Source organism: Xiphophorus maculatus, chromosome 19, assembly GCF_002775205.1.
Source record: "Xiphophorus maculatus strain JP 163 A chromosome 19, X_maculatus-5.0-male, whole genome shotgun sequence".
Taxonomy (NCBI): domain Eukaryota; kingdom Metazoa; phylum Chordata; class Actinopteri; order Cyprinodontiformes; family Poeciliidae; genus Xiphophorus; species Xiphophorus maculatus.
In genome coordinates this window covers 23,891,016-23,916,603 of record NC_036461.1, presented here as the reverse complement: position 1 = coordinate 23,916,603, position 25,588 = coordinate 23,891,016, and the positions used below count along the sequence as shown (strand labels likewise).

Below are 25,588 nucleotides of genomic sequence, written 5' to 3'. Positions count from 1 at the left end.
CATATCAAAGCAGATTATTTTATTTTCTATTAATTTATTAATACTTTTTGGATCATTGTCCTATTCAAAGACCTAGTACTGACCCATTTTCCTGCTATTCCCAAAAGTACATATTTAATCCGGATGATAGGATATAAGGACCTTCCATACATCCAGATGCCATGCACAAAGCGTCTAATGCGTGATATAGAAACCTTGTGAACTTTGTGAACGAAGATGCCACTCTTCACTTCAGCTAAACCTAAGAAAAGGGAAAGTAAGTCAAACTAAAATAAATGTGTAAATGTAAAGCCACCGATTGACCTAATAATCATATGACTGTCGAGACATATGACAATAACCAATCAGCTAATACATCACATGATTCAGTTTCTTACATGACTTTGGTCAAAACTGCAAGTAGACTGATTATTGTCACAACAATGACAATAAATGACTTAACATCACATGACTCATTGTTACTCAAAATTCCAACATCCCTCCACTTTTGCATAATGTGTTCACGCTGGTGTGGTCTGCTTTTGGTTTTATTGTTTTTTTTCCCCCCCGACATAAATAACATTCAGCTTGACTTTTTAGATGAATCTCTGCAGCACAGATTTACTGTACAGGCCCACCTGTATGTGCACATCGTCACGCCTCTGGGAACAAGCAATATAAACAATGAAAGTGCGACATCATGTGGCGAGATGTTTTATTGCATACTCAAACAATAATTATATTCTGAATTGAGCTAACTTTTCCAAAACCAAGTTGACCTGGTGGTTATTATTAGCAAAATGACTCCCGGGTACAGGCACTCAGATAGCCAGGTTTTGCTTTTCTGTAACAATAAAAAATAATGTAATTAATTTTTTTTTTTTTGTCACGTAACGCCTTAACCTCAAACCATGCAGTTATTTTTTTAAGTGGGCCACCTCACATACCCAACTCTATTATTATTATTATTATTATTTTATTATTTTATTATTTTCCATGCAGGCAAAATGCTATGCTACCTAAATGTAATGAGACGAGACGGACAGATCCGGTCAGGGCATCGGGGCGGCGTCGTGCTTGCTCCCGCCCACCTCATTAGACAGGAACCTAGCCGGACCGAATCTCTCCTCAACAACGTGAAATCTGGACCGACTGGAAGGAAGCTTTAACAGAAAGCAGGCCGCTGGTCGAGTTGTGTCAACGGAGAGGCAGCAAGCGACCGCCTGGGCTAAACTCCGCTTCTGACCTCTGTTTGAACGAACCGTATCATTTCTTAAGTTCAGCCCGCAAAGGTTAGCTTGCTTGCTAACTTCCAGCCTCGACGCATCTCGGCTGGTTCTGTTGTGCAAGATTGGGAACTACTGAAGTCGGTTTTTTTTTTTTTTAAGGTTTCGCCATGGGGTCCAGAGCGTCCACGTTACTCAGAGAAGAAGAAATAGAAGAAATCAAGAAGGAAACAGGCTGTAAGTTAAAAAAAATAAAATAAAAAAAAAAGACGGATATTGAACTGTGTGTGTGTAGCTGGAGGTTTACTGTGCTGTTTTGTGGATTACCTGTTCGCTGTCAGCGTGGTGTAATTGTATTAAGTATTTATTTAGGAGAGTTGTGTGTGTGTGTGTGTGTTATGTTCTGTTGTCCTGCCTATAAAACCTTGAAATTGTTTGGTTTGCAGTCTCCCACAGCCAGATCACCCGCCTGTACAGCCGCTTCACCAGCCTGGATAAAGGAGAAAACGGCACACTCAGGTAAGCAGCTGCACATGAACGCATCACCTAACATTTTCTGAAGGAGGCAGCAGCTGGGTGGATTTACACCAGACATTAAAGTTGGTTCTTACAGCTGTTTTATATTTGGTAGTAAGTATCGATCATATTTTCCTGGATGAATCTGATTTCCTGTTGATGTTTCAGATCTGTTTTCGTGACTGTAGGTTCTTTGTTAGATGTCAAAGTTTAGAATTAAGTGGGGGGGAAAAATACAATATAATCCGCAAATTTCCAATACTTCCTGCTATAAAAAGTCGGTTGATGCGTTTTATAGAAAGAAATATGTGGAACTTGCTTGTTTGGACGCATTTTTGAGCAGTTGATTCTCGCAATCTCTGCCCTATTGATTGTTGCATCTTTTGTTTTTTTTTTAATGTGCTTATAAATGGGGAATGTCTCCACATGGAACAGAAGAAGTAGAGGATTATTCTTTGTGGAAGATCAATAAGAACCTCAGGGAGGCGATTTAACTGGCTCTAGTTTAAGGTGATAGGTGATGGAATATGAGATAATTATTGAGCAATAAAGACTTTCGTGTGAACCTTGGTTTAACACGGCCCTTTGGTTTGGCAAGACAATCATTTGTAGGTCAGCCCTTCAAGGACGCTGAAATGTGTCTGCAATTTCGCGGAAGCGTGTCTCCTGAAAGACATTCTGTTTACAGAAAACACGTCTCGGGTGCTGCTTGTCCTCATTTATTATCAGTTTCCCTTATCGAACGAGAGTTGCCATAACAATGACCTCTAGAGGTCTACATCCAGCCCCCACCTCTCTGAGAGATTGAGGGGTGGGGGGTGATTTTGATTTAAAAACTTGGTTAAAGTATATTTTTCTGCTAAGCTATAATCTTCTTGTAGCGGACCGTTATGGGGTTGTCTTAGAAGTTAATCGTTTTTTCTGATATTGGCAGTCGAGAAGATTTCCAGAGGATCCCTGAGTTGGCCATCAATCCTCTTGGGGACAGAATCATCAACGCCTTTTTTCCTGAAGGGTGAGTTTCTCTAACTCGCCGTTTCTCTCTGCCTTTTGTCTGCAAAGTCCTTGAAGGCCGTGTCAATGAGGAATATTGATCGATGAAATTGATGGGGCATTTGGAAAAGTTTGGGTTTGAGTTTGAAGAAAGAAAATACAAGGTTTTCCTCCAGAAAACTTGCTAAGCCTGGCGGCTGGGTACTAGTTCGGTCATTTATCCAGCGACCCGGCATGTTTCTGAGTTTAAAAAATGTTTAAAGAAAACATTTTCAAGAAAAATGTTTCAATATCCCTTGATAATTGTGTTATTTGAAGATTGGAAGATTAATAAATGAACACCAACCATAAAGTCTTTAAAAAGACTTAAATAAATAAGCAATGTTTAGCCTGGCCGGGGCACAAGTAAAGCCTGGTGGCCCGCCAGGCTGAGAATACACTGGGGAAAACCCTGAAAATGGGATATAGAAATGTTTTTTTTAGTTTTTTCCCCATTTGTCTAAATATTTAATCCACCCAGCAGTCTAATCATTTATCCGTCCATTTTTCCATCCATCTGCCTCTCTGTTTGTCCGTCCATCCACCAATTCCTCCATACATTCATGCATTTGTTCATGCGTTTGTTTTCCCCTCCATCCATTAATCTGTCAGTTTGTTTATTCCATTTTTCCATCCATTCATTAGTTCATCCTTCTGTTTTTTCCCATCCTTGTCCATCCATCAGTTCATTTGGTATTCCCTCAATGCATCCTTTAGGACTGTCCCTTTGTTTTTATTTTTTCTCCTAGTTTTTTAAAATTATTATTACCTCCTAATGTATTTAAAAATGGTATAGAGACATTTTCTTTGTTTTGTTTTCTACTTTCAAAACTAGTTTCAAAAGTTCGGAGCGCTCTGTAAAATTAAAGGACTTTGACCTAAAAATGTGTAGGAACATTTCCCATCCCTAAAATAAGCCTCATTTTTATATATATATATATATATTTATATCAGAGTGGAAGACTGGAAAACCAGATGTTGTTTTGTCTATATCATTAAAATCCCTAAATGTCTCAGGAGTGGGCGTTTGGATTCCAGACGTGGCTTTTAATGGTTTCACATGGCTTCGATTTCCTCTCGGAGGTTTGGCACCGTTGGCTTTCGCTCAAGCTGGAGAAGAAGAAGAAGACCATACCGCAGGTGTTGGATTACCGCTGACTCTGAGGGTTTTTGTCTTCCAGGGAGGATCAGGTGAACTTCAAGGGCTTCATGCGCACCTTGGCGCACTTCAGACCCATCGAGGACAACGAGAAGAACAAGAACCCGCCCGCCACGGAGCCGCTCAACAGCAGGACAAACAAGCTGCTCTGTGAGTGTGCGCCGAGGTCGCGTTAGGGTGGAGCAGCTGGCCATTATGGGGAACATTCACGGGGTTTTTGGTCAGCGGGTTACCACTTGCTTAACTTGTTTTTTAAAAAAAACGTTTTATTCTTTTTTTCCCAGTTGCTTTCCGTCTGTACGACCTGGACAGAGACGACAAGATCTCCCGGGACGAGCTGCTGCAGGTCAGTGAGTCGGTTTGCTCTGACTTCCTCTGCTTTTTTTTTTTATATATTACAAAAATCAGTCAGATTCAATCAGTTTGTTTCCAACCCTGTTTCCAGTAGAGACAAATAAACAGGGTTTAGGATTTGGGTGCTTGTAGTCCTTGGAAAGGCTTGAATTTCAGTTTAGTGTTTCCAAGGTTTGGAAAGTGCTTCATTTCTGTATAAAGTCCTTCAAAGTGCTTGATATTCTATCTGCACAACTTAGTAATAAAGTTCAATGTAGCCTTTGAGTAAAATCCTAAAGTTGCTGAATGTTATTTACAGTTAAAACCAGATGTATTCATTCACCTAAATAAAAAACACACAAAAAACTTTTGTCTCAATGGCTGAAGTTGTTTTAAGTTAGAATCACCAAAATAATTTCTACTTGTTAAATGCCAGATAACATCTCAAGGATATATTTTTTAGAGATTTTTTTCTTGTAACTTTCTTTGTACATTATGTTTAAGCCTTTATTTTGACCAGGGATTTGAGTTACCTTCAGATTTGTTGGGGTTATCTCAGTGCATTAGTTCTTAATTATTTCTAATGGCTCAATGACTTATTGATCTGTGTAATTACAGTGAAGGTCGTCTTACAATTTAAACACTAAAGTTACTGAAATTGGAGGATTTATTTATTTATTTTTTTGTGCTAAATTAGTGTTTTGTTCTCGGACCAAGTCAGGTGTGTGGTGTACAAGAGACATTTGAAAACATAAAATTCTTACATTTTAGCTACCTTGTCCTCTCACAAGACATTATCAATAACAATCATAAATGATATCAGATGATAGTGAATTGAAACAGTCTTTTGTTTTTTTTTAGTTAATTTGTATTGATTTGATCTCCAAAGTTTGAAAACTTCCCTTGAATTTGCTTGATTTATTTATTTTTTTTTCCTGTGGGAAAAGTAAGCTCACCTTAGCTGCAGGCTCTTCATTCTCTCGTCTCAGAGCTTCCTGTGTGTTATTTGTCGTCTCTCCGTGAAGCCTCTCCGGTCTGGGTGACATTGCTCGACCTGTAATTGGTGGGAAGCTGCTGGTTGAGTGAGTCAGACGCAGGCCTTGTTTGGTGTCAAACAGTCCTACCACCTGGCCTGTCTGATTCAGACTAAATATGTGACTCCAAATGCTGTTTATGTCATTTTTTCCCCCCGCTAAAAAACTGACTTTGATTCCTACAATCACTCGCCAAGGAGCTAAAATACCTCCAAGTGATCACGTTTCTGCAGTTAGTGTAGCTTTAAGTTTTTTTTGACCGCCGTATTGTCTGCGTAAACGCTTATTTCATCTTCAGCCGTTGCTTTTTTAAAAAAACATTCAGTAACCGTGACGACGTCGCTTGTTTCAGGTCCTTCGGATGATGGTCGGCGTAAACATTTCGGACGACCAGCTCGGCAGCATTGCTGACAGGACCATCCAGGAGGCCGACACCAACGGAGACAGCTGTATTTCCTTTCAAGAATTTATCAAGGCGAGTTGCATTTCACCTTGTAGGCTTTGACTAGACCAGTGCGAGGTCACATTCGGCTCTGTTCTCAAATTGACCACTGATTTGACTCCGTCACTGTCAACCGAGTGACTGTAACTTGCTCGGGTCCTGTTTGTGCAAAACGGACCCACCGACCATACTGCCACTACCGTGCTTGGCTGTGATAAAGTTGTGATTTTTCTTGCCATTTCTCCGAATGTTTTTCTGGGAAAATTGGAAAATATTTTCACTTCTTAATAGAGCTGCAACTAACGATTATTTTAGTAATTGATTAATCAATAATCAATTGGGTTTAATCGATTAATAATGTTTTTAATCGACTAGTTGATTTTTTTTAAAAGTGATTAAAAATATTGGTAAATTCTGAAGAATAAATGCATTAGAAGATGGAAATAAACAAATAATTCAATATCTTTTAAAAAATTGCCATTTTAAATGAGAAACTAAACATTGTATTGCTTAAAAAGCAATAACATCGAATTCCTTTGGTGAATTTGAAAAAATTCAGCTTGAGGAGTTTTGTATTATATTAACATATTAACAGACAAATGGGTTTTAATCTTAAATGTGAAACGTGTGTATATATGTTTTCTACAGTCTGGGCTTAATTGCTGCTCTGAATATGTTCTAAATTAAAGGCTCTAAATTGCCTTTTTTTTTCTAGTCTGTATACGCCAGCTAACGATTAATAAGAATTGTGAAAACAAAGTTTTTGTTTTAATTTTACTGTTTGAACTGTAATGCTATAAATTGCTTGCAGCCTCACCTGTTCGCATACTTGCAGTAACCTGCATGTATGCGAACAGGTTTTAGTTAAACTAAAACTTTAACTATAATTTCTTGTGTGTTAACATGCAGTTTTGCCTGTTTTCACAGGTTTTGGAAAAGGTGGACGTGGAACAGAAAATGAGCATCCGGTTCCTCCACTAAAGTTTCATTTTTTGTTTGTTTGTTTTGTTTCCCTACACACTTCATGAGTAGAGCTCGGACTGGTCAGCTGTTATCAGGTCATAGTTTCATCCTGCTTTTCCGCAGCCCGTCTCGGGGCCACATCCAAGTTGCGCACCGCTTCACAGCGGGCAGACGCCTCCGATCCTGACGTTCTGCCGCTCCGGGGACAAAGAGGGGGTTGGGGGGCGTTGAGTTGTTTTATCCAATGTCACGATGTACACCTTCCTAATCGCCCACCGGTGTTTATTAGAGGGCCATAGTGGGTAACACTTCTATTCTATGTGGTAAAGCTCTTCGCTGTCGCTATGAGTAAGTTCAAATCAAAGTTTACTCGTGCTGATAATATCATATTTAATTCATGCGTCTTTGTAGAAATAATGTGCAAAGTGTTAAATGTCTTGATTCCATTTCATGTGTTTGTTTGGGGGGGTTTTAACGCTGACAGGATTATATGACTCCTTCCCTCTGGCCTGCGGTGGAACAAGCTGTAATTTATTATTCAATCCCCCGAGGCAAAGCGAGACCAGCCCCGCTGATTGTTGATTCACTCACTGAAGTGCCATGACTAAACACTAATCACAATTCTGTAGCCTTGACTGTGTCACTTTCATGTGGACTAAACTTAAGAGTTGTTAAAACTAAAGTCTTGTGATTCTTTTTGAAATGAAATCCTATCGGGACTTGATCAAAGCCTAGGAATGAATGTTGGGGTCTACAGTGGAGCGGATCACCTGAATCCACACAGATATCGTTTCATTCTTCTGTTACTTTCATCTGTTTCTATTGTGGCTAATAGGGGGGAAAAAATACAAATGCTAATCATCTGTTTTCTAACTTATTTCTGTGTTTAGCTCTAGATGCCAAAGAGTGAATAATCTGCATAGGAGTACGAATCTGAACCAGAGTTTAGTTGTCTGAGCCATTAGAGCTTCAGTGTGACTTTTTTTCATCTCTGCATTCCTCGGTGACAGAGTGCAGGAAGAACAGCTCGACTATTTTTATCAATCATTATGGGATCATAAGTTATATATTATGTGATGTCTCTCTGTAGCTGTGTAAGTGATTATTGAACTTGATTTGAATAAAAAGTGCCATGCACTCTGTGTTGTTTTGTTGAAGTTTGCTGCTTTACTAGCTGATACATGGGATTTGGGGAACCAATATATAATAGCTGATATTTATAGTATGAAAGTATTTTAAGGAAACCTACCTGGACTTTTCTGTAAAATCAATCGAATCAATGGTACTATTTTATCATTTTAGACAAAATCTTTTTTTTAAAAATCCAAATCAAGTTTTTTTTCCTCACATATCCTACTAATGACATCAGGATAAACTTTAGTGGTCGCATTTGTGCGCCCAAATAAGGAATTTAACAATGGTTTCACTTTGTCTCGACGTACATTTGCTTTATGCAATTTCCTTCTACAGAAAGAATTTCATTGATGGCCCAACTATTTCACTTTTCTCATGTTTGTCTTACGTGACTGTCGCACAACAGACTGTGTTGTTCCACTCCTCAGTGTCTATGGCAGGCATGTCCAAAGTCCGGCCCGGGGGCCAATCACGGCCCGCGGTCAGATTTTATACGGCCCGGTTCGGTTCCAGCTTCGGTTTTATAATGTATTATTTATGGCCCGCCTGCACTGTGAAACAGAATAAATAAATCATAAAACTTGAAACTGTAATTCCTCCTTTCACCAAATGGTGGCTGCACCACTTTAATACTATCAGTCTGCCTCCGTGCAGCGAACCGCTCTCCACTCATTTCTGCCATGGCCACTGCAAAGAAAACAAGTTGACAGTGAGGGCTGCCGCTTTCAAGAGAGATGGGAATTATAATACTTCACTGAAAATCAAGGCAATTGTGCTTGTCTAATTTGTAATGAGACGGTTGCCTTGTTTAAGGATTTCAACGTAAAGAGACACTACCAGACTAAACATGCTAACACATACAACAAGCTAACAGGAAGTGACCGTGCTGAAAAACTGAAGCAGCTCCAAGCTGCCCTGGCATCACAACAGCGATTTCTTTGGGCCTGGGTCAAAAGAAAATACCACCAAAGCAAGCTACGAAGTGGCCATGTTAATAGCTAAACATGGCAAACCTTCTACTGAAGATACATTTATCAAAGACTGTGTTATGAAAATGGTGGAGAACATTTTGCCCTGAGAAGAAGCAAGAATTTGAGAAAAATGTTTGCCTGGCAGTAACAGTGTGGCACTGAGAGCTGAGGACATGAAACTGAGTGTTTTGAACGGCAACGTCTGTCACTATCAGCAGTGAAGAGCCAAAAGAACATTTATGCACCTGGATTTATGGCACTTGTTTTTATTAAACTCTTGAGTAAGATTTGGTTATGAACCTGTAGATATTGTAAATGACAAGAGCAAAATTCACTTGTTTTAAGATTTAATAATAACTGACAACTTTGCATTACTTATAACTCCTGTTTAAAATGTTCTTGAGGCAAAGATATTTTTAAACTCATGTAAATTTAAGGTATTTCATACAGTTTGTTCAATGTTATCTGACTCTCCAGATATGAAAGAAAGGCAGAATTTGGGTTTTTAGAGTTGTTCTCATTTGCCTGAGTGGCTTATATTTGTTTTTTTGTCATTTGAAAAATAAAGATAATTGTGACAATGAAAATTGTTTTATAACAGTGTGTATTTGCATGACACTTTTGTAGTTAAAAAATGTCCGAACAAACTATTGGCCCCCAGGCATCTTGACTTTATCAAATCTGGCCCTCTTTGCAAAAAGTTTGGACACCCCTGGTCTATGGTAATGAAAACCTTTGGAGGTTTCCCTCCTCCAACACACGTCAAAAGCCTGAATTTGGATTTAGAACTAGATGACCCAATGGGTGTAAATTCTTAAACAGTAAGCTGGCCAAAATCTTAGTTTTACTGCTGCGGTGCCCTGAGCAGAATTTTTTTCTTTTTCCTGTTTAAAAACTCCGATAGGCATTTTTTTAAAAAAAAAAAGAATGTAATTATTTCAACTGCTGTAGTGGAAACTGCTGTTTTTTTATCCGCTTGTGATTTGTATTGTCGTACATTAGAAAAAGAAAAATATCTGTAAATAGGAAATTTGCCGATTTATAACGTCTCTATGCGTCTGAATATCTGTTAACTAAATGACCCTTTAACGTTGCAGTGATTATAAACAACCTCTAATCCTAATTAAGATAAAGGACGAGAGAAAAAAAAGAAGTGTTTCCGGGGCGGGGTTTAAGCTTCGACTGACGACCCTTCCGTCCAATCGTCGCACTCCTTTTTTTTTTTTTTTTGTGCTCGTGCTAACAGAGCAAACATGGCGTAGGGAGCGGAGGGTGAAGGAAGGAGAGGACCTTCTTCTCTCCACCTCGCCGCGTCCAGGAGAGGAGAGAAGGGGGTCCGCAAGTTTGAAGTTTTCCTATGAAACTGTCGAGTCGCCTTATGGGAATAAACCTGGCGGTCCTGCAGGTGAAGAGGACCGCAGAGGAAGGATCCCCCCCCCCGGCTTTTGTTTACCATTGTGTGCGGCAGCAGCTCGCAGGAACAGAGGAAATATTTCCACATCATTTCACGCCGAGGTCAGTGCTTCGGTCAACAATTCTTTGAAAGATTTTTTTTTTTTTTTTTTCCTCTGCGAAATTTATTCATCCAGTTCTGAGTGCTGCATCTGTTATGTTATTCAGCTGGTTAGTTAAGGTTTTAACCACTTAGTGTTAGTGCTTGCGTGTTTATTTACATTTTAAAATGTATGCAGTGGCGGTTACAGATTTAATGGCGCCCTGGGCACCGTGCATGTATATTTGTATGTATACGTTAGCACAATATTATCAGAATAATGCTTAAAGAAATGATCATAAATACAGAATGATACCTGACATACATTTAGAATGATAAATAAATTAGAAAATGATCATTATTTATTATTATTAATTATAATTATTATTATTTTGGTATCTGCCTAGGAATACCTGAAATCTGTGAATATTTGGGACTCAGACCATATTTAGGTTAATATCCATTAATGCGCACATTGGAAAATATTCTTATCACTGCCACAGAAGCTAACACGCACAGACTGTTTTATTCACGTTTGACGGTGCAGCCAATCGACACCAAGAAAAATGAACGGGCGCTCCAGGATTGGCTGGTCTGCCAGCCAATGATGTGTCAAGTAGCATTGTGCTCTTTTAAAATATTTTCGATATAAACAACAACAATTCTGCAAATAGGTGGACTTTGTGCAAATAATTTAGTAACTGCGAGATTTTAAGGTGTTAGTTTAATACCGCGTTTTCTCTTCCAGTGAAGCCGAGGCTTGCAGGTAGAGAGACGGCGCCGATCCCGGGAGAAGACCCAGAACCTCTGCTTCTGCCGAGCCCAAGAGAACTGTAGCTAAACTAACCCTCTTTTGGGGTTCTCACACTTCTCCCACTGCCTGTCCTGCTGTTTTCTGGGACACTGGATATCTCTCTCTCTTCCACAGCATTCCCATTTGTCCTGACCTCTTTCTGCAGCCTAATCGTCAGTGAGGACCGCTCGCAACACTTCAGATTGACAAAGATTTAAAGTCGTCCAACTTCGGACATAAAAACTATGACATAAAGCATGGTGTAACGACACCTGTAAAGAAACGGGTGATTTCCGGGTGACGCTTATGTAAACATTCTCACACCGCACAAGAGGTTAAACTATGTGTTTTTTTTCCGAAGAAAGTAAAGACACAACATACTGTAGCAAAGATCAAGCGCCTGTGATACAAATTAAGATTCGTTGATTCATTTTCCTTTCTTTTCAACTACCTCATTGCCACAGTAAGTCCAACGGGATTGAGAGGAGCATTTTCTGAACAAAGAGCATGGCGCTACGGAGCACCACAGCGGTCACTTTTGTCTGTCCGTCAATGTTTCAGTATTGAAGTCAGGTAGTCGGCAGGAGAACAGAAGATGAATATCCTGTTGCTTATATTCAGCATGAGTTTTGTTTGTTAGGAGGATTCCTTAAACGTCTTGCCTAGGCATGAGCTGGTAGGTTTGTATAGACGGCACAGTATTTCTATAAAAATCTGAAGCCAAAGTGGGTATTATGAGACAACTGCTTTTATTTAACCAGTAATATTTAGGTCGCTGAAAACGTACAGCTAAATTTGGGCTCCTAATAAGCAGGGAAAACAGCAAAAGTCCCTGCCAGATTACAGTGTGCAGCAACGTGTGGGGAAGGGGCGTGGCTTTTTCTGGCATCTCGTTAAAAGCATTTTAGTGGTTTTGTTAAATTCAGTCTTTAAAATTTTTTATTAACACCCGAAATTTATTTCCATCTTGCTGCCGTTTTTCTGGAGGGGGAGGAGGTTGGTTATGTGATAGTGACACAGCACAGGATTGTGGGTAGTTTAGCTGAAGCAGAGAATGAGCGAAGTTGGCAGTAAATATCGGTAAATCGGTCAGAATGGCAGTATTAATATCGGGTATTGGTATCAGCCCAAAAGTTCACTTCGGTGCGTCCCTGCTTCGTACCTTGATGCTAATATCACGCCTAGCCGTGTCTGCGTAGCATCAAGAGTTTACATCTCACGCTTCTTGCAGCTTATAAATGGTTTCCCCTTTTAATTTTTTTTTTTTTTTTTTTTTGCCATGTACATGTAAAGGGAAAACAACAACAACAACATAATTACATTTTACTGGGATCTGTGCAATATTTGATCTTAACTGTCATGTTGTTGACCAAACTGTATATTGTATAAAACAAGTGACAAGTTGTTTGAAAGCAACAAAATCACCAATGTCTTCCATTAAGATATGTATAGACTCATGTGCGTTAGCTTATTTAGCGGGACTGTGGTGCCAAAAAAACATCATAGTAGCCATGCATGACCAGTAGTAATGCTTGCTTCATCAAGAGTATCGATTTGTAGGCCGAGCTGAAGCTCAAATCTGTGGAGTCCATTTCAGTAAAAACTAGCCTCACATACTTAAAAACCTCTAGGTACGTCAAATTTAGATACCGCTTTAACCTCAAATCTAGTGCTTGAGCTCTGTTTTAAGGCATGTATATGCTAGTAGGAAATATATAGCATGACACAGTTGGGATACACCATTACAAAGAGGTGCACCAATCACGATTTTGTGGCTTTTGTACGTCTTTGACCTGCCAACGTCGATTTTAATCTTTTATGACTTCTCTTGAACTGTAACGCGAGAAAATATAACGGCGTTCAAAATATTTTATTTCTAGTCGTCCTGTCGTGATTGGAGATCGATTGTGTATAGTAAGAGCCGAGGCAGTGTCACATTGTCTGTGAAAGAGGAGTCGCTGTAGAATAGGGTTTGCAAGTCTTTTAAAGTGCAGTTTAAGGATGTCTAATTTTAGCTCTTACCATCGTTAGCGCAGCTAGCATTACAGAAACAGCATCAATTGTAGGTATTACTCATAGAGAGCGTAGATTCTTACACCAGCTCTTAAGGCTTAAAGCTCAAAAGGATAGGATAGCAACCTTGCTCTACTCTGTTCAGCCTTCCTGTTTTCCGCTGACGTCTGGCTCTCTCTCGCCGGACTGCAGCCGTTGAGAGAGCTGTAAACTATGAATGAGTCTCAGACTACGGTTGCATTTCCATGAACCATATAATTTGACATTTTGAAAATAAATTTGCTTAGTGGAAACACGGCACTTTCAAAGAAGTTGGTTTTTCGATATAAGATATTGTCTCTAGGATGAAGCGGCGTTTTGGCCGTAGAGAAACTGGTTTATTTCGCAAAGCTGCAATGGAAATACTTTTTCAAATCACCCAAGTCATGTGATCAACAACCGGATGAACAAACTTATTCACATGTGATATTAATTGCATTTCATATTTAATGGAAACTTTAAAAAAAAAAATATATATATATATATTAGCATAATATCAACAAAATTTTGTGCACATTTGGAATGGAAACGTAGCTTATGGTGAATTCGCTGGCTGGAAAGAGTTTGAATTTTCCAAAAGCGGATCTCTTGGTGCACCTCTACGCGTTTTAATGTTTGTTTTGTGTTTTATACTACATTGTAGTCTGTAAAGGTTTAACATGAGAGCCAAAAACGTTCTTCGAGTACCTAGTCTCAGATGGGACAATCTTTACATAAATGATTTAGGAGGAGGAGCTTAAATACCCAACTCAGCATCTTGCATAGGGCGATGCTGTTTCAGTCCTCGTTGTGAAATTGTACAAGTGACCTCATAGTTTTGGGATTCAGAGCGTTCTATTTTAATCCACATAATTGTATTTAATTAGATTTTTTGTAGAAGCAATAACCTGAAATAATGCATGAATATAGCTCCAGGAGTTGGTGTTAAAAGGATTGTGTTGACATCTCATTGAAAATCCCCCCTTTCCCTTGCTATGCCTTTGAACTATAGGTGTTAGCCACCCATTTCCTTTTATTGTGTCTTTGCTTTTTAGCCTCATTTAGTCTTAGTCGTTATTGAACACGGAAAAGGCTTTAAATTTGAACTATTGTAGCATCCACAAAGACACTCTCCTCGTCTGCCAGTTGCAGGCTTGAGAATAAACGCGGCTGCAAAGAACCGGCCGAACGACGCTGGCGTGAAAAAGCACTTTCTCTCCACGTACCGACTTGCACCGCCCATCGTCACCGTCGCGTCTTGAATGCTGTGTTCAGGCAACCCTGTAATGTTCTTTCTGGTGATTTATAATCCCGATTTATGAGCAAGTAGACGTCCAGGTGATATGAATTTGTGGGTTTAAAAAAAAAAAAAATATGCATGATTTAGCAGAATAACGAATGAATTGTATTGCATGCAATAACCTAACCTTGTAATGTGAATGAGTGTAATTATAGGGAGAGTGGGGGGGGGGAAGTATTATGATTTTCCAATCCAACTGAAGGTAACGCCGACGGTTTTATCGATTAGCTGCAATTTTATCGATTAGCTGCGATTTATATATATATATATATATATATATATATATATATATATATATATATATATATATATATAGAAAAAAACACCTCTAAAAGAAGGAAATGATCAGTTTCTGTGTTTTTCCTGTTGTGTCACATGCTATCTGGCAGTACCACTACAGTGCAGCTCTGCAGTTCTTGTTCCCATGAGGAAAACTTAACGAAAGCTTTGGCGAGATTCACTGAAATTACTTTGTTGCTCAACTTTCCCACCGAGATGGTGGGCTGTATAGCGACTATGCACTCCAGAGGGAGGAAACGGGCATGCCTAATATGTGTGAGCCTCTTGTCTGGTTTTGTAATAAATGAATTTAAAAAACGAAAGAAAGAAATCTGTATCAGAAAAATTTAAGCAATAAACAGCAGCATGGTGCCAATTGAATTGTGTCGTTTCCTTTACGCTTTGAAAATGGGCAGCAAATCATATTTTGAGACACCGAGTTTAAGCCGAAAAAGTACTCTTAAGTTGTATTTTTTTTAAATTTTATTATACCAAAGAATTTTTATTTTATTTAGTCATTCAATCAGATTCATAAACTAAAGCTGAACGTTTGTATCCATATTTAATGCTAACATTTACTTTGCGGCCCAGACTTAAAAAAAAAATTAAAAATCCAACCTTTATTGTTCAAACTTTTTGAATATTCCCCTTGCAGAGCTCCCAGAATGGCCCAAATTCCTGGCTCCCATCTCCAGCTCATTCCCCATTTTTACTGGCCGAGTAAAAGAAAGTACATTTTATTTTTCAAGTGGCCTATGCACTCAAAAAAGTTTAGCAATCATCATGTGTCTAGGTTTTAATAGGGCAGATAACAGTTGCTCTGGGGACCTCAAGAGGCCACTTTCTGCTGCTGTTATCCAACAGTGAGTATATTTTGAAACTGAAGTTTATAGTGTTTGTTACATTGACAGTAAAGGGATTGGTGGAGATATTTTTTTTTAAAACATAATTTCCTAGGTTGAAACAAATGGAAAAGCACCACATGCCCAATGCCTGTGATGCTGTTTCTCTTGCAAAGGTCCCTGCAAGCTTCTTAAAAGATTTTTTCCCCCTCCTTTTCACGTGTTATTCCTTTCGCCCTTGCTGTATTTAAATAAAGGTCAAACTTTTTTTTATGCCCTTTCGGTGAGGTTATGCTTTTGAAATAAAAAATAAATTAAAAAAAAATCGTAATTTCAAACGTATTACTACTAACTACGTAATATTTGACAAAGAAATAAGGATATCAAACTCAAATTTATTGTAAAATATATATATATAATGTACAAATAAGTGTAGCAGAACTTGAGTGAAAAATTAATTTAAAAAAAAGATTCATTATCAGTTTAATCAAAAGAAAGGTACATTATAAGCTTTAACAAAAAAAAAAAAAAAAAAAAAAAAAGAGCACAGAACATGTGCAGCCTAACAGCATCCAGAATGATGGAGCATCATTGACAGAACAAGTCCACACACACATAAAGCACAAACTCCAAACATCTTACAAACACCACTTCCTGCTTCGACTGCTGGTGTTCATACTCATGTCAGCCAGTTGGCTGCAGGTGTGTCCCATCAGATCCAGCTGTTCTTCAATCTCCTGCCTTGCCTGCAGAGAAAAGGACAGAAGTGCTCAAAGTTTTTACTGAAAAAAAAAAGGAAGGAGTGTCTCATTTAAAATCACACCTTCATTTAACTTTTGAAGTGTAATTTGTAGGCTGAAATTTCCGCCACCTTTTGTCAGGTGAAATTAGCTTGAACTAATTTAGGGTACTATAATCAACCGGAAAGGTCTACAAGATCAGCAAAAGGAATCCAGTCAAAGAGCATCTCAGTGTTCCCAGTTGGCTCAGGTTATTTGGTTTTTGGTTTTCTCACCTCATCAACAGTTTCCTGAAGAGGCGCCAGCTCAAACGAGAGAGACGACGCCTTCACCATTGAGCTGCTGTCCAGAATGTAACTGCAGGCACAGACATTTGTTATTATTATTAATTATGTGTGCTAAAAAATAATGGCATAAATAGTTATTCACTCGTCACGTGACAAGCTCGGTAGTTTGACAGACACAACACGCAGTTCCAGTCAGAGCCGCTCACCAGCTCATTTTGGCTTTGCTCAGGAGAAAGACGGAGCGAGTAGCGGCCAGATGCGCAGGAGCGGCGTGGATGCGTTTCCCCACGACACTGTTGCACAAACGGCATTTTAGATTGGAGCAAATGCTGAAAGGGAACAGAAAAATACAAGAAATTTAGTTAAAAAAAAATAAACAAAATAATTATGAAACACCTTACAGATGTGGTTAAAGGTGAAAGGCTGGGTTCAGAAGAGGATTCATCCAACATGGGGATCCACTTAACAGGGAGGAAAAAAAAGTCTGCAGTGGTGCATGAACACTTGTTCAAAAGCAAATATATATATATATATATATATATATATATTTTTTTTTTTTATTTATTTTTTTTTAAAAAGCCTTGCATAGCCTCTTTAACATATTTATATTGTCAAATTACAAGTAAAACTTAAATTGTAAAGTGGATTAAATGTTACATTTCCAGTTTTTTCGATACTAACTAATAACCTTCAGAAGTAAAAAGAAAAGTAAAAAAAGATTAACCAGAGTTCACGTAAGTGTAATTTCATGTCAGTGGAAATACTTTGTGCAAGTCACTATTATCCTCACCAGTCAGCCATTTCCCCTTTGTGAACTGACTCCAGAGCGCCACTCACAACCACGTCATTGGTCACCCCTGAGGGAGAGAAAAACTTACATATAAGTGTAAATAAATCAGAAAGGAAATAAGCTCAAATTAATCAAAATGACTGAACAACTTAATATCGCGAGACATTCTGTCGAGCGATAAAAACTGTCATTAGCCACACGATTCCGGTGTTTTTTTTTGTTTTAAATGATAGTAGTAATAATAAACAATACAATAATCTTGGAGGATAACAGATTCTCCACAAGCAAATTTGCCAACAATAACTTCGGAACTACTTGCATTGGCTGAATTGCATACAAACAAAACCTACGCATGCACATGACGGAGTCGATGCATGTCAGCTCTCCGCACAGCCCCAAAGAGTCCGCCAGAACCGCGTTACACTGCGCACAGTGAAGAGTCATTAAATGCTCTAATGGCGTAACCGTCTTTAAATCGTCGATTCGCTCTACTATGAGATCGCCGTCAAACTCCATTACACCCAGATACACGGCATAAAATAAGCGACTGGTCCGCGCTGCAGTGTTTGAACCAACAGAGGAAAGGAGAATACGTCACGTCCGCTATTGGTTTGACCGTGAAAGGCCTGTGGTACAACACCGCCACCGTGTGGGGGATCGAGATATTGTTCTATTTATACACTCATGCACTGAATTTTATGAATTTTGTCTTAATGTGCCCTAAAAAACGAGTAACACTCTGAACTAGACACTCATCTCCAGTCGCAACTTGCTGTCATGGACAATATTGTTTTAGTTCTAAAGACGTTCATTTATGTTAAAATATTTTTAAAAAATACCTTCCTTGGGGTGTAGAGCAATAACGTTCAAATCACATTTTTATATCATATGTTTGTATTTAAGAGTTGACCAAAATGATCAGAATTAAATTCATACGTATTTTTATAGAACTAATTACAATAATACGATGAATAACCTGCATTCAATGTCAGAAAACAACGTCAGTGATAAAAAATAAATAAATAACACAGAAGGAACATGAAATAATTTAATTCTTATTATTTTATCACACGATGTGCTACAGAAAGTTCTTCTTTTGTTGTTGTCCACATTCATTTTTAACGCAAGTAAAAATAGACATAAAGCGTATTAATGTCTATGAGCGTATTAACGCCGTTCTAGTTAGCAGAGCCGTTTGTCTAGGTTTGATGAGCATTAAATTAATCAGTAATTTTATGATGCGACACCACAAGAGCCATAACTTAAAACAACAGTAATAACGTTGCTTCATTTTCAAATGAAATGATATACACAGATTACGTGGGATTTAACGTAAAATTAGCTAAAGTTTAACAAATACGTTTTGAATCAGATTATTTAATTTGAACATTTAAAATGTAGAATAACTGTATTTCTATTTCTTTCACACTTTGTCAACCAAATTTTGTCAACCTTTTTTTTTTTGTTTGTTTGTTTTTTTAAAATCAGGTTGAAGCTGATTGGCTGAGCGTCGCATCCGGTCAAAGGGAAAGAGCCAATCGGGTAGCTCCTTTGGCTGTGTTTTGAATCGGCGGCTATTTTAACCGTCGGGCGCCGAGGAATCCGGGAGAAAGCGGCGTAGACATAAACCCAGATAAATAAGTGAACTAACGCGCACCTTGAAGTGGAAAAGCAGCAGATGGAGATGGATTTTAACTCTATGAAGTACGCGGAACTGCGAAGCATCGCGAAGGAGCTGGGGCTGAAGGCGAACACGAAGGTACTTTGACGCGTTTACTCCGACCGGTGATGCTAACGGCAGATGTCGGCTAACGTGAACGCTAACTGTACGTGAAGTGCGCTCGAAATTGATTTCTTTGTTCGACGCAGGCCGATAAGCTCCTGAAAGCCATTAAGCAGCACTATGAAAAAGAAAAGAAAAATGACGAGGGAGATGAAAATGCAGCTTCAGACAGCGGCCGGGAGGATGCAGATGATGCTTCCCAACAAGAGGCTCCCAGTACGGCTGTGTTTGTGAACACGCGTCGGGGGAGAGGAAAATGCATCAAGAGGAAGATCACTGATGCTGCTGAGGTATTGGGTTGTAACAGTGACTTGCTTTCGGATTTCTATTCTCTTGATTAAATCCCCCCCTCACTTTTCTAGGCTGCTGACCCAGCCGAATCTTGCAGCAGTTCAGGGGAGAAGAAGAAGAAGAAAAGGAAGGTGACCCTGGACAGAGACTCTGAGCTGAACGAACCGGAGCCCCAGCTGCACCCAGACTCCAAGGATAAAGCTCCTGTGCTCGCTGAAACAGGTCGGTAAAGCTTTTTGAGAAAGATTGTAGAAACCCAGACATGGACTAAAGAAATTCTAAACCAAAAAAGATGTTCTGGTTGAAGAGACACAGAATGAAGTATTTTTCCCTTGATGGGGTCTGAGTGGTGAATGATGAATCCAGTAACATTGGAGTTATTAATTTTTTCTTTTCTGCGTTCATTCAATGCATCAAGGCTAAGATCTTCCACTCTTCTAACCAGACACATACATAAAACAGCTTGTATTTTGATGCACTTTTATTTTTTGAGTGCAATCAAAATCGTAGGGCCATTTCATACCATAAAACAAAGTCATCCCTTCATGTTTTGTTAGATTAAAAGCTACGACCTCCATCAACAGAGCCGAAATCCACCTTTTCTGCTTTGTGTTGTAATTCTTAAAATAAAAAAAATTGCTAACCAGAAGGTCAGACAGGAAAGGATATTGAAAATCAGTGTTGGCGAGGAAGAGCTCCATCGGTACATTTCTAATTGCTTTTTTTTTTTTTTTTAAGAGAAAAGCCACAATTATTCATACTGTTGCAAAAAATTACTCCTATTTATTTATTTATTTATTTTTTTAAATATGATACAGAGTTTAGCAAAAATCCACAATAAGTGCATGCATTAAGTTTGTACTGTGCAGAAATATTTGTAGATTATATCTATGTTTAATATATATTTTTGCTTTCCCCCTCTTTATGAGTGCCACAAGTATAACAAGTTAACATTAGTTGGATAATTAGCAGGTAGCGGCTGCTTGTATAGTTAATTCTGGTTTTTAAAAACAATTCTAGCACTTTAGCCAGAATGTGTGAATCTTATTTTTCCCCACACTGTGACTTTCCATGTCTGTCATGACTTGAAATATTTTCGAACAGGTGAATTTGGCTTCCTTGTATTAGAAAAAAAAAAAAAAAAAAAATTTTTTTGTTGTTCAGCTACATAGCAACGCTTTTGTACTTGCGCAAAAATTCTTTAATAATTTTTTTTATCATCTTTGTTTTTTGGGGGCAAATGTATGACCGATTCTTTTAGCTGTAACGGAACTGTGATTCCTTAGAGTGGTCTACAGCTTGATACTGGTAACCATGGTTACTTATAAGGGTAGAGTTCACTTTAAACGGCGCGTTTCTTTCAGAGATGAATGTGCTCCCGTCGTCCGGTTCTCGTACAGAAAAGGCACCGAAGGTGGTAAAAGGCGGCAAGATCCCTCGTCACCAAGGCCTCCAGCAGAGGAGCAAGGCTTTGTTGAAGCCCACAACTCCTAGTCAGTTTTCTCCTCCCCTAACTCACTGTTCTTGTGGACGAATGAGAAGCGATGATCCTTTCGAGCCCTTCAAGGTAACTGTTGTGAATTTGATTTCCAAACCAGACTTTAAAAAGCTCCACGAGGCCCAGTTCAACAAGATGGAGTCCATCGACAGCTACGTCCAGCGGAAGACGAAGCAGGTGGAGACGTACAAAAATCCAGTCAAAGACCTGAAGGTGATTAATGAAATCATATTGGTCGGCTTTGATTTGAAGATTTGGCGTGTAATGGTAAATGCACACTACAGTACCTCTGGGGGGGGGGGAATTAAACCAATTGGAACATGTTTACGTTTTGTTGCATCAGAACCACAAACTTTGATCTATTGAGATTTGACGTGACGGATCCACGTAAAGTGGAAGGAAAGTGATGCACTGTTCCCTTGCAGACCTGGATTATGTGTTCTGGAGGCTCCACATGGAAGGAGAATCCACCAGTTGAAATCGGTTCTGAGTGACTAGATCTCAGTCAATCCTATTAAAACTTTTAAATGAAGAAATACTTTAAAGTGTTTCCAAAGGAGAATCACGGCCCCAGCTAACTATTGATTGTTCTGATAATTCATCAATCTGATTTTTTTCTAATTGGCACTTTCTGCAGATTTTTCATTTAGCCTCTTGCACTTCTTTTTTTAATCACATTAGAAATTGAGGGGGGGAAGAATACAATTGAAGAATTGTATTCTTCAATTCTTTTAAACAAAAAATAAATATTTAATTGTTAAGATGCACTGATGTAGCATTTGAACTTGAACCAGGTGAAGCTAAAACGCTGCCGCCTGGGTTTTAAATGGAACATATTTACAGACGAATGTTCTTATGGCTTGATTACTGCTCCCAATATGTTTTTCAGCTTTTGGCCCTTTTTTTTTTTTTGAGTCTGTATCCTCCAATTAACGATTAACTGATTACTCAATTAGTTGCTGATTATTTCAAGAATCGATTCATCACCATGAATCGTTTCACAGACTGAGAGAAATCCAGTTGTCTCCGTCCAACTCCGTTCCAATAAAATACACAGAAAAATACACGTTTGTGGATGTAACGTGGTAGCTATGTGCGAAAGGTCGAGGGTCATGACTAGTTCTGCAGAGCGCTGTTTATTGAGGACCTTTTTGGCTCTGTTGATCGGTGTGTTTGTGTCCTGCAGAAGAATTCAGCTCGTGCCACCATGTTCAGCCCCGTCCCCGGCAACAAGACGCCGGCCGAGGAAAACCTTCGCCACACTTTGAAGGCCAGTAAAATCCCTTCAAAAAAACCCGCACAAAAAGAAGACGGTCAGTTCAGACCCTCTGTCCTTTCTGCCCGCAGGGTCAATGTCCGGTGAGCCACCTTTGACCTTTCTCCAGTTTACCAGCATCAATACATTCGAGCCAAGTCTATTTAACTTGCATTAAAGCTGATGGCGACTCGAAATGTGCTGCAGCTGACTTTATCTAATTGAATCCTTAATGCGTCGCTGTAAAAAAATCTCTCTAGATTCTCGGAGGCTACGCTCGATAATGAGTTCAAGAGGTCGCTGGTGAAGACGCCAGCACGGATGTCGCCATGCGTCGCCTCCAGTACCCCACAAAAACCGACTGCAGACGCAGCAAAGCCGGCCGCCGCCAAGTCTTCAGCTTTATCTGCCCAGAAAACTCCAGGTAATTTCACTTTTCACTTCATCAGATGATCTGGAAAACGAGTAGACTTCCTAAAATTTGAGTATTGTGAAAAAGTAGGGTTGTTTTTTTTTTTTTATTAGTTTTTACTTTGTTTGTTTTTGGCACTCATTTTAAAAACTGAAACTCGTATTATATCGATTTATTAAACAGAGTGGAATATTTCAAACCTGTATTCCTTGCAGTTTTGGTGACTCTGGCTTATAGATGATGAACAATAAGAAAATATTTCCAACAGAAATGTCAGGATTTCAAAAAGTGTGTACATTTCTGTGCCCTCAGTAGTTGGTTGGGGCTCGTTTTGCATGAATTGCGTGGCATGGAAGGAGATCAGCTGGTTCTAAGGTCGCAATATCAACAACCATTGTATCGTCGTCTGAGCAAATCGATATATCGCAATACAGCAGGTGATTTGCACTAGGGCTGAAACGATTCCATCAGATTAATTGTCAAGAATTGATTATTGAAATAATTGTCAACTAATTTAGTAATCAATTAAATGTTAGCTGGAGTATACAGACTCAAAAAAGGCAGTTTGCTGAAAGAATAGCATATTTAAAGCAGTAATTAACTGCAAAATGTACACAAAATACACATTCACCTTTGTGTGTGAATCTGTTCCACCCAGAACGACTCAAGTGGCAGTTTTAGCTTCACGTGGTTCTAATTCTGTAAAAAGAATAAAATAAAATCCTACTAAGCACCTTTTGTTGTTCAATTATTAATCGATTAATCCAAAAGTATTCAAGAAATTAGCCCTACGCTCTGTTTGTTTTAACCTTTGCTACAAATGATTACGCATTCGCTAAAGGAAGGCTGCATTATTGCATTTTAGGCAATAAAATGTCTTTATTTAAAAAAGAAATTACAAATTTTATTTGGATTTATAAGTATTTCTCATATTGCATAAAAAAGGCTCAAGTAGTTAAATGAGAAATCTGCAAAATGTGCCGATTTCTTTATCTAAGAAATCATCAGAATAAACTACTAAATTGTTGCAGCCGTAATTTACACTCCTAGTTTTCATTATCCGTCAGCCGCGATCAACAAAATGAAAAGAAATAAAGGCTGTGTCTGAAATGAGATGCAAAAATATTGAGCTGTTTCAAGATATTGTACATTTTGACGCTGTACTTGTAGATGTCTACAGAATTTTAAAAAGACATTTATCTTCTCTTCTATAAAAGGACCCTTCATTTTCACCGGTAACACGAGTGCATTAGGAACGCCTGGAACCCAAAAGAAACCTGCCTTCGACCTGAAGGCGAGTCTGTCGCGTCCCCTCTCCTACCAGCCCCATAAAGGTACTAAACATTCCTCGAGGTCTGTGAATGCAGCACATGATGATTTAATGCTGGACATGTTATTGATCGCCTAAATACTTCATAGGTAAACTGAAACCTTTCGGAGATGTCAAGGAAAACGCAGCAGGAAACAAGTCTGCGATCGCCAATCCTCGCCAAGAAAGTTACAAACAGCCCAAAATCCAGTCAAGGTAAGTCTTAAAGGAATCTTTAAAAGTCTTATGGGGTTTTCACGCCTGATGGTCTGGTAGACTCTGCATGATCTGGGGCCCAAAATCGCAACATTTGTTACATTTTCAGCTGCTGGTTCCTTTGACAGTGCTCTGCAAATGATCCCAAAGAGTTGGAAAAACCCGTTCTCCTCCTCGCCTTTGGTGCCGCCGCACCAAGAATCGAAGGAAACGACACGAAAACCTCCACAGACGACATAATAACTCATAGACATGAATTATTTCATGCGTTCATGTCTGACGCGGCTTCCTTCTTCACAAAATAAAAACAAAAAATGGAGTATATTTTAGAGGTTGTAGGATTTCTCTTTTGTCTTTGGTAAACGACCATGAGCCATCGCTCCCGCTAGCGCTAGATACGTGCGTTTGTTTTGGTTGTATTTACCCAGAATGCCCTGCGCTATAGTTCATTTCCTGCTTTTTGAGCGTTCTCTGGTCCGCTTGGCGATTACAGATGCGTTCAAACCAAGCTAGAGTTCACTCCAACCGAAGCGAGCCCGAGGTTTTTAGGTGGACCAGACTTCTCCATCTTAGTCCGCATCAAAAGCGGGAAGTGGCATTCTGCGCGGGGCATTCTGGGTAAAAAAAAAAACAACAAACAAACGAAAGAGTTTCGACGCTAGTGGGACAAATGACTTGAGGCCTTTTACCAACGACAAAAGAGAAATTCTACAACTGCTCAAATCTGACGCAGATCGGTCTTTGTCTACATTTTGTGAGGTAGGAAGTTGCGTCCAGCGTCTTCTTCTGAGGTTTACGTGTCGTTTTATTTAGTGCTTCTTGTTGCGGCGCCAACACAGGAGTGGAGGTTTTTCAAACAATCCGTGGAAAACGAACCCCTGCAGCTGAAAATGTAACAAATATTGCGAGCTTAGTCTCCATCTGTCCAGCTCCTCCTGATGACGATCTGTCCTGTTTTAGGGAGGACCGGCGAACCAAGCAAGTGGAAAGCCGGAAGCAGAAAAAAGAAAACATGCTCGGGGCCAGGAGAGGACTTGTGATGACGTAGACGGGGTTATTCTTCAAAAATGACGGCCATTGCGAAAGCGTGACGCTTTTTACTGTAAATATTTTCACGTAGAAAAGCCCAGGTTTTCTCCAACCTGCTTTATTTGTAGAGATATTTGCTTTAAAGCTTTATTTCTGTCAATGCCGCAATTTTCTCTGCTTATCAAGTAGAATCTCTTGTTCATGTACATTTTTAACAACTGTTTTATATGCTCTTATTTTTTACGTTCTTCTGAGGGGAAAGCATTTAATGGAATTGATTTTAAAAAGCTGTTTGACATGTAAACCCTCTTCTTAATTGTGATGTTTTATTATTGAATTTTGTAAATAAAAAAATCAAAATTCCCATGAGGAGAAAAAAAAAGTTGAATCTTTATGATAATTCCTCTTTAAAGAACATCAGCAGGGCTCCTGTAGAGTAGGAAAATATTTCT

At 39.0% G+C, this 25,588-nt stretch overlaps 3 protein-coding genes and 1 long non-coding RNA gene across 5 annotated transcripts; 3 read left to right on the top strand and 1 right to left on the bottom strand.

Moving 5' to 3' along the window:
- Positions 1-988: 988 nt before the first annotated feature.
- chp1 (calcineurin like EF-hand protein 1) lies at positions 989-7,826 on the top strand. The gene is made up of 8 exons (XM_005814654.2): positions 989-1,271; positions 1,368-1,442; positions 1,652-1,724; positions 2,656-2,736; positions 3,935-4,062; positions 4,197-4,258; positions 5,632-5,754; positions 6,649-7,826. The coding sequence occupies exons 2-8, from the start codon at positions 1,376-1,378 to the stop codon at positions 6,700-6,702; spliced, it is 588 nt and encodes a 195-aa protein (XP_005814711.1). The 5' UTR covers positions 989-1,271; positions 1,368-1,375; the 3' UTR covers positions 6,703-7,826.
- A 2,192-nt stretch (positions 7,827-10,018) lies between these two features.
- On the top strand, positions 10,019-15,065 carry LOC111612197. Its single transcript, XR_002754466.1, has 2 exons — positions 10,019-10,304; positions 11,030-15,065. It is a non-coding gene; the product is annotated as an uncharacterized LOC111612197 (long non-coding RNA).
- Positions 15,066-15,906: 841 nt separating this feature from the next.
- oip5 (Opa interacting protein 5) lies at positions 15,907-18,678 on the bottom strand. The gene is made up of 5 exons (XM_023352542.1): positions 17,694-18,678; positions 17,344-17,410; positions 16,760-16,882; positions 16,542-16,623; positions 15,907-16,272 (listed from the first exon to the last, which is right to left on the bottom strand). Exons 1-5 carry the CDS (start codon positions 17,857-17,859, stop codon positions 16,165-16,167), a joined length of 546 nt encoding a protein of 181 aa, XP_023208310.1. The 5' UTR covers positions 17,860-18,678; the 3' UTR covers positions 15,907-16,164.
- A 227-nt stretch (positions 18,679-18,905) lies between these two features.
- nusap1 (nucleolar and spindle associated protein 1) lies at positions 18,906-25,518 on the top strand. 2 transcript variants are annotated; one of them, XM_023352541.1, is made up of 10 exons: positions 18,906-19,102; positions 19,213-19,416; positions 19,489-19,639; positions 20,782-20,910; positions 21,016-21,128; positions 22,105-22,274; positions 22,431-22,594; positions 23,800-23,916; positions 24,002-24,107; positions 25,068-25,518. In XM_023352541.1, the coding sequence occupies exons 1-10, from the start codon at positions 19,022-19,024 to the stop codon at positions 25,153-25,155; spliced, it is 1,323 nt and encodes a 440-aa protein (XP_023208309.1). In that variant the 5' UTR covers positions 18,906-19,021; the 3' UTR covers positions 25,156-25,518. The 2 variants fall into 2 exon arrangements, with proteins under 2 accessions (XP_023208309.1, XP_023208308.1); XM_023352540.1 differs by having other exon boundaries at positions 22,102-22,274.
- The last annotated feature ends 70 nt before the right edge of the window (positions 25,519-25,588 follow it).

Bases quoted from the DNA above. Each gene is read 5' to 3' on its own strand.
- chp1 (XM_005814654.2), top strand. From the start codon at position 1,376: ATGGGGTCCAGAGCGTCCACGTTACTCAGAGAAGAAGAAATAGAAGAA. The intron at 4,063-4,196 runs GTGAGTGTGCGC...TTTTTTTCCCAG, and splicing joins CAGGACAAACAAGCTGCTCT to TTGCTTTCCGTCTGTACGAC. The intron at 4,259-5,631 runs GTCAGTGAGTCG...CGCTTGTTTCAG, and splicing joins CCCGGGACGAGCTGCTGCAG to GTCCTTCGGATGATGGTCGG.
- oip5 (XM_023352542.1), bottom strand. From the start codon at position 17,859: ATGGAGTTTGACGGCGATCTCATAGTAGAGCGAATCGACGATTTAAAG. The intron at 16,883-17,343 runs GTGAGGATAATA...GTTCCCTTTCAG, and splicing joins AAAGGGGAAATGGCTGACTG to CATTTGCTCCAATCTAAAAT. The intron at 16,273-16,541 runs GTGAGAAAACCA...TTTTCTCTGCAG, and splicing joins TTCAGGAAACTGTTGATGAG to GCAAGGCAGGAGATTGAAGA.
- nusap1 (XM_023352540.1), top strand. From the start codon at position 19,022: ATGGAGATGGATTTTAACTCTATGAAGTACGCGGAACTGCGAAGCATC. The intron at 20,911-21,015 runs GTCAGTTTTCTC...TTTCCAAACCAG, and splicing joins GTTGAAGCCCACAACTCCTA to ACTTTAAAAAGCTCCACGAG. The intron at 22,595-23,799 runs GTAATTTCACTT...CTTCTATAAAAG, and splicing joins ATCTGCCCAGAAAACTCCAG to GACCCTTCATTTTCACCGGT.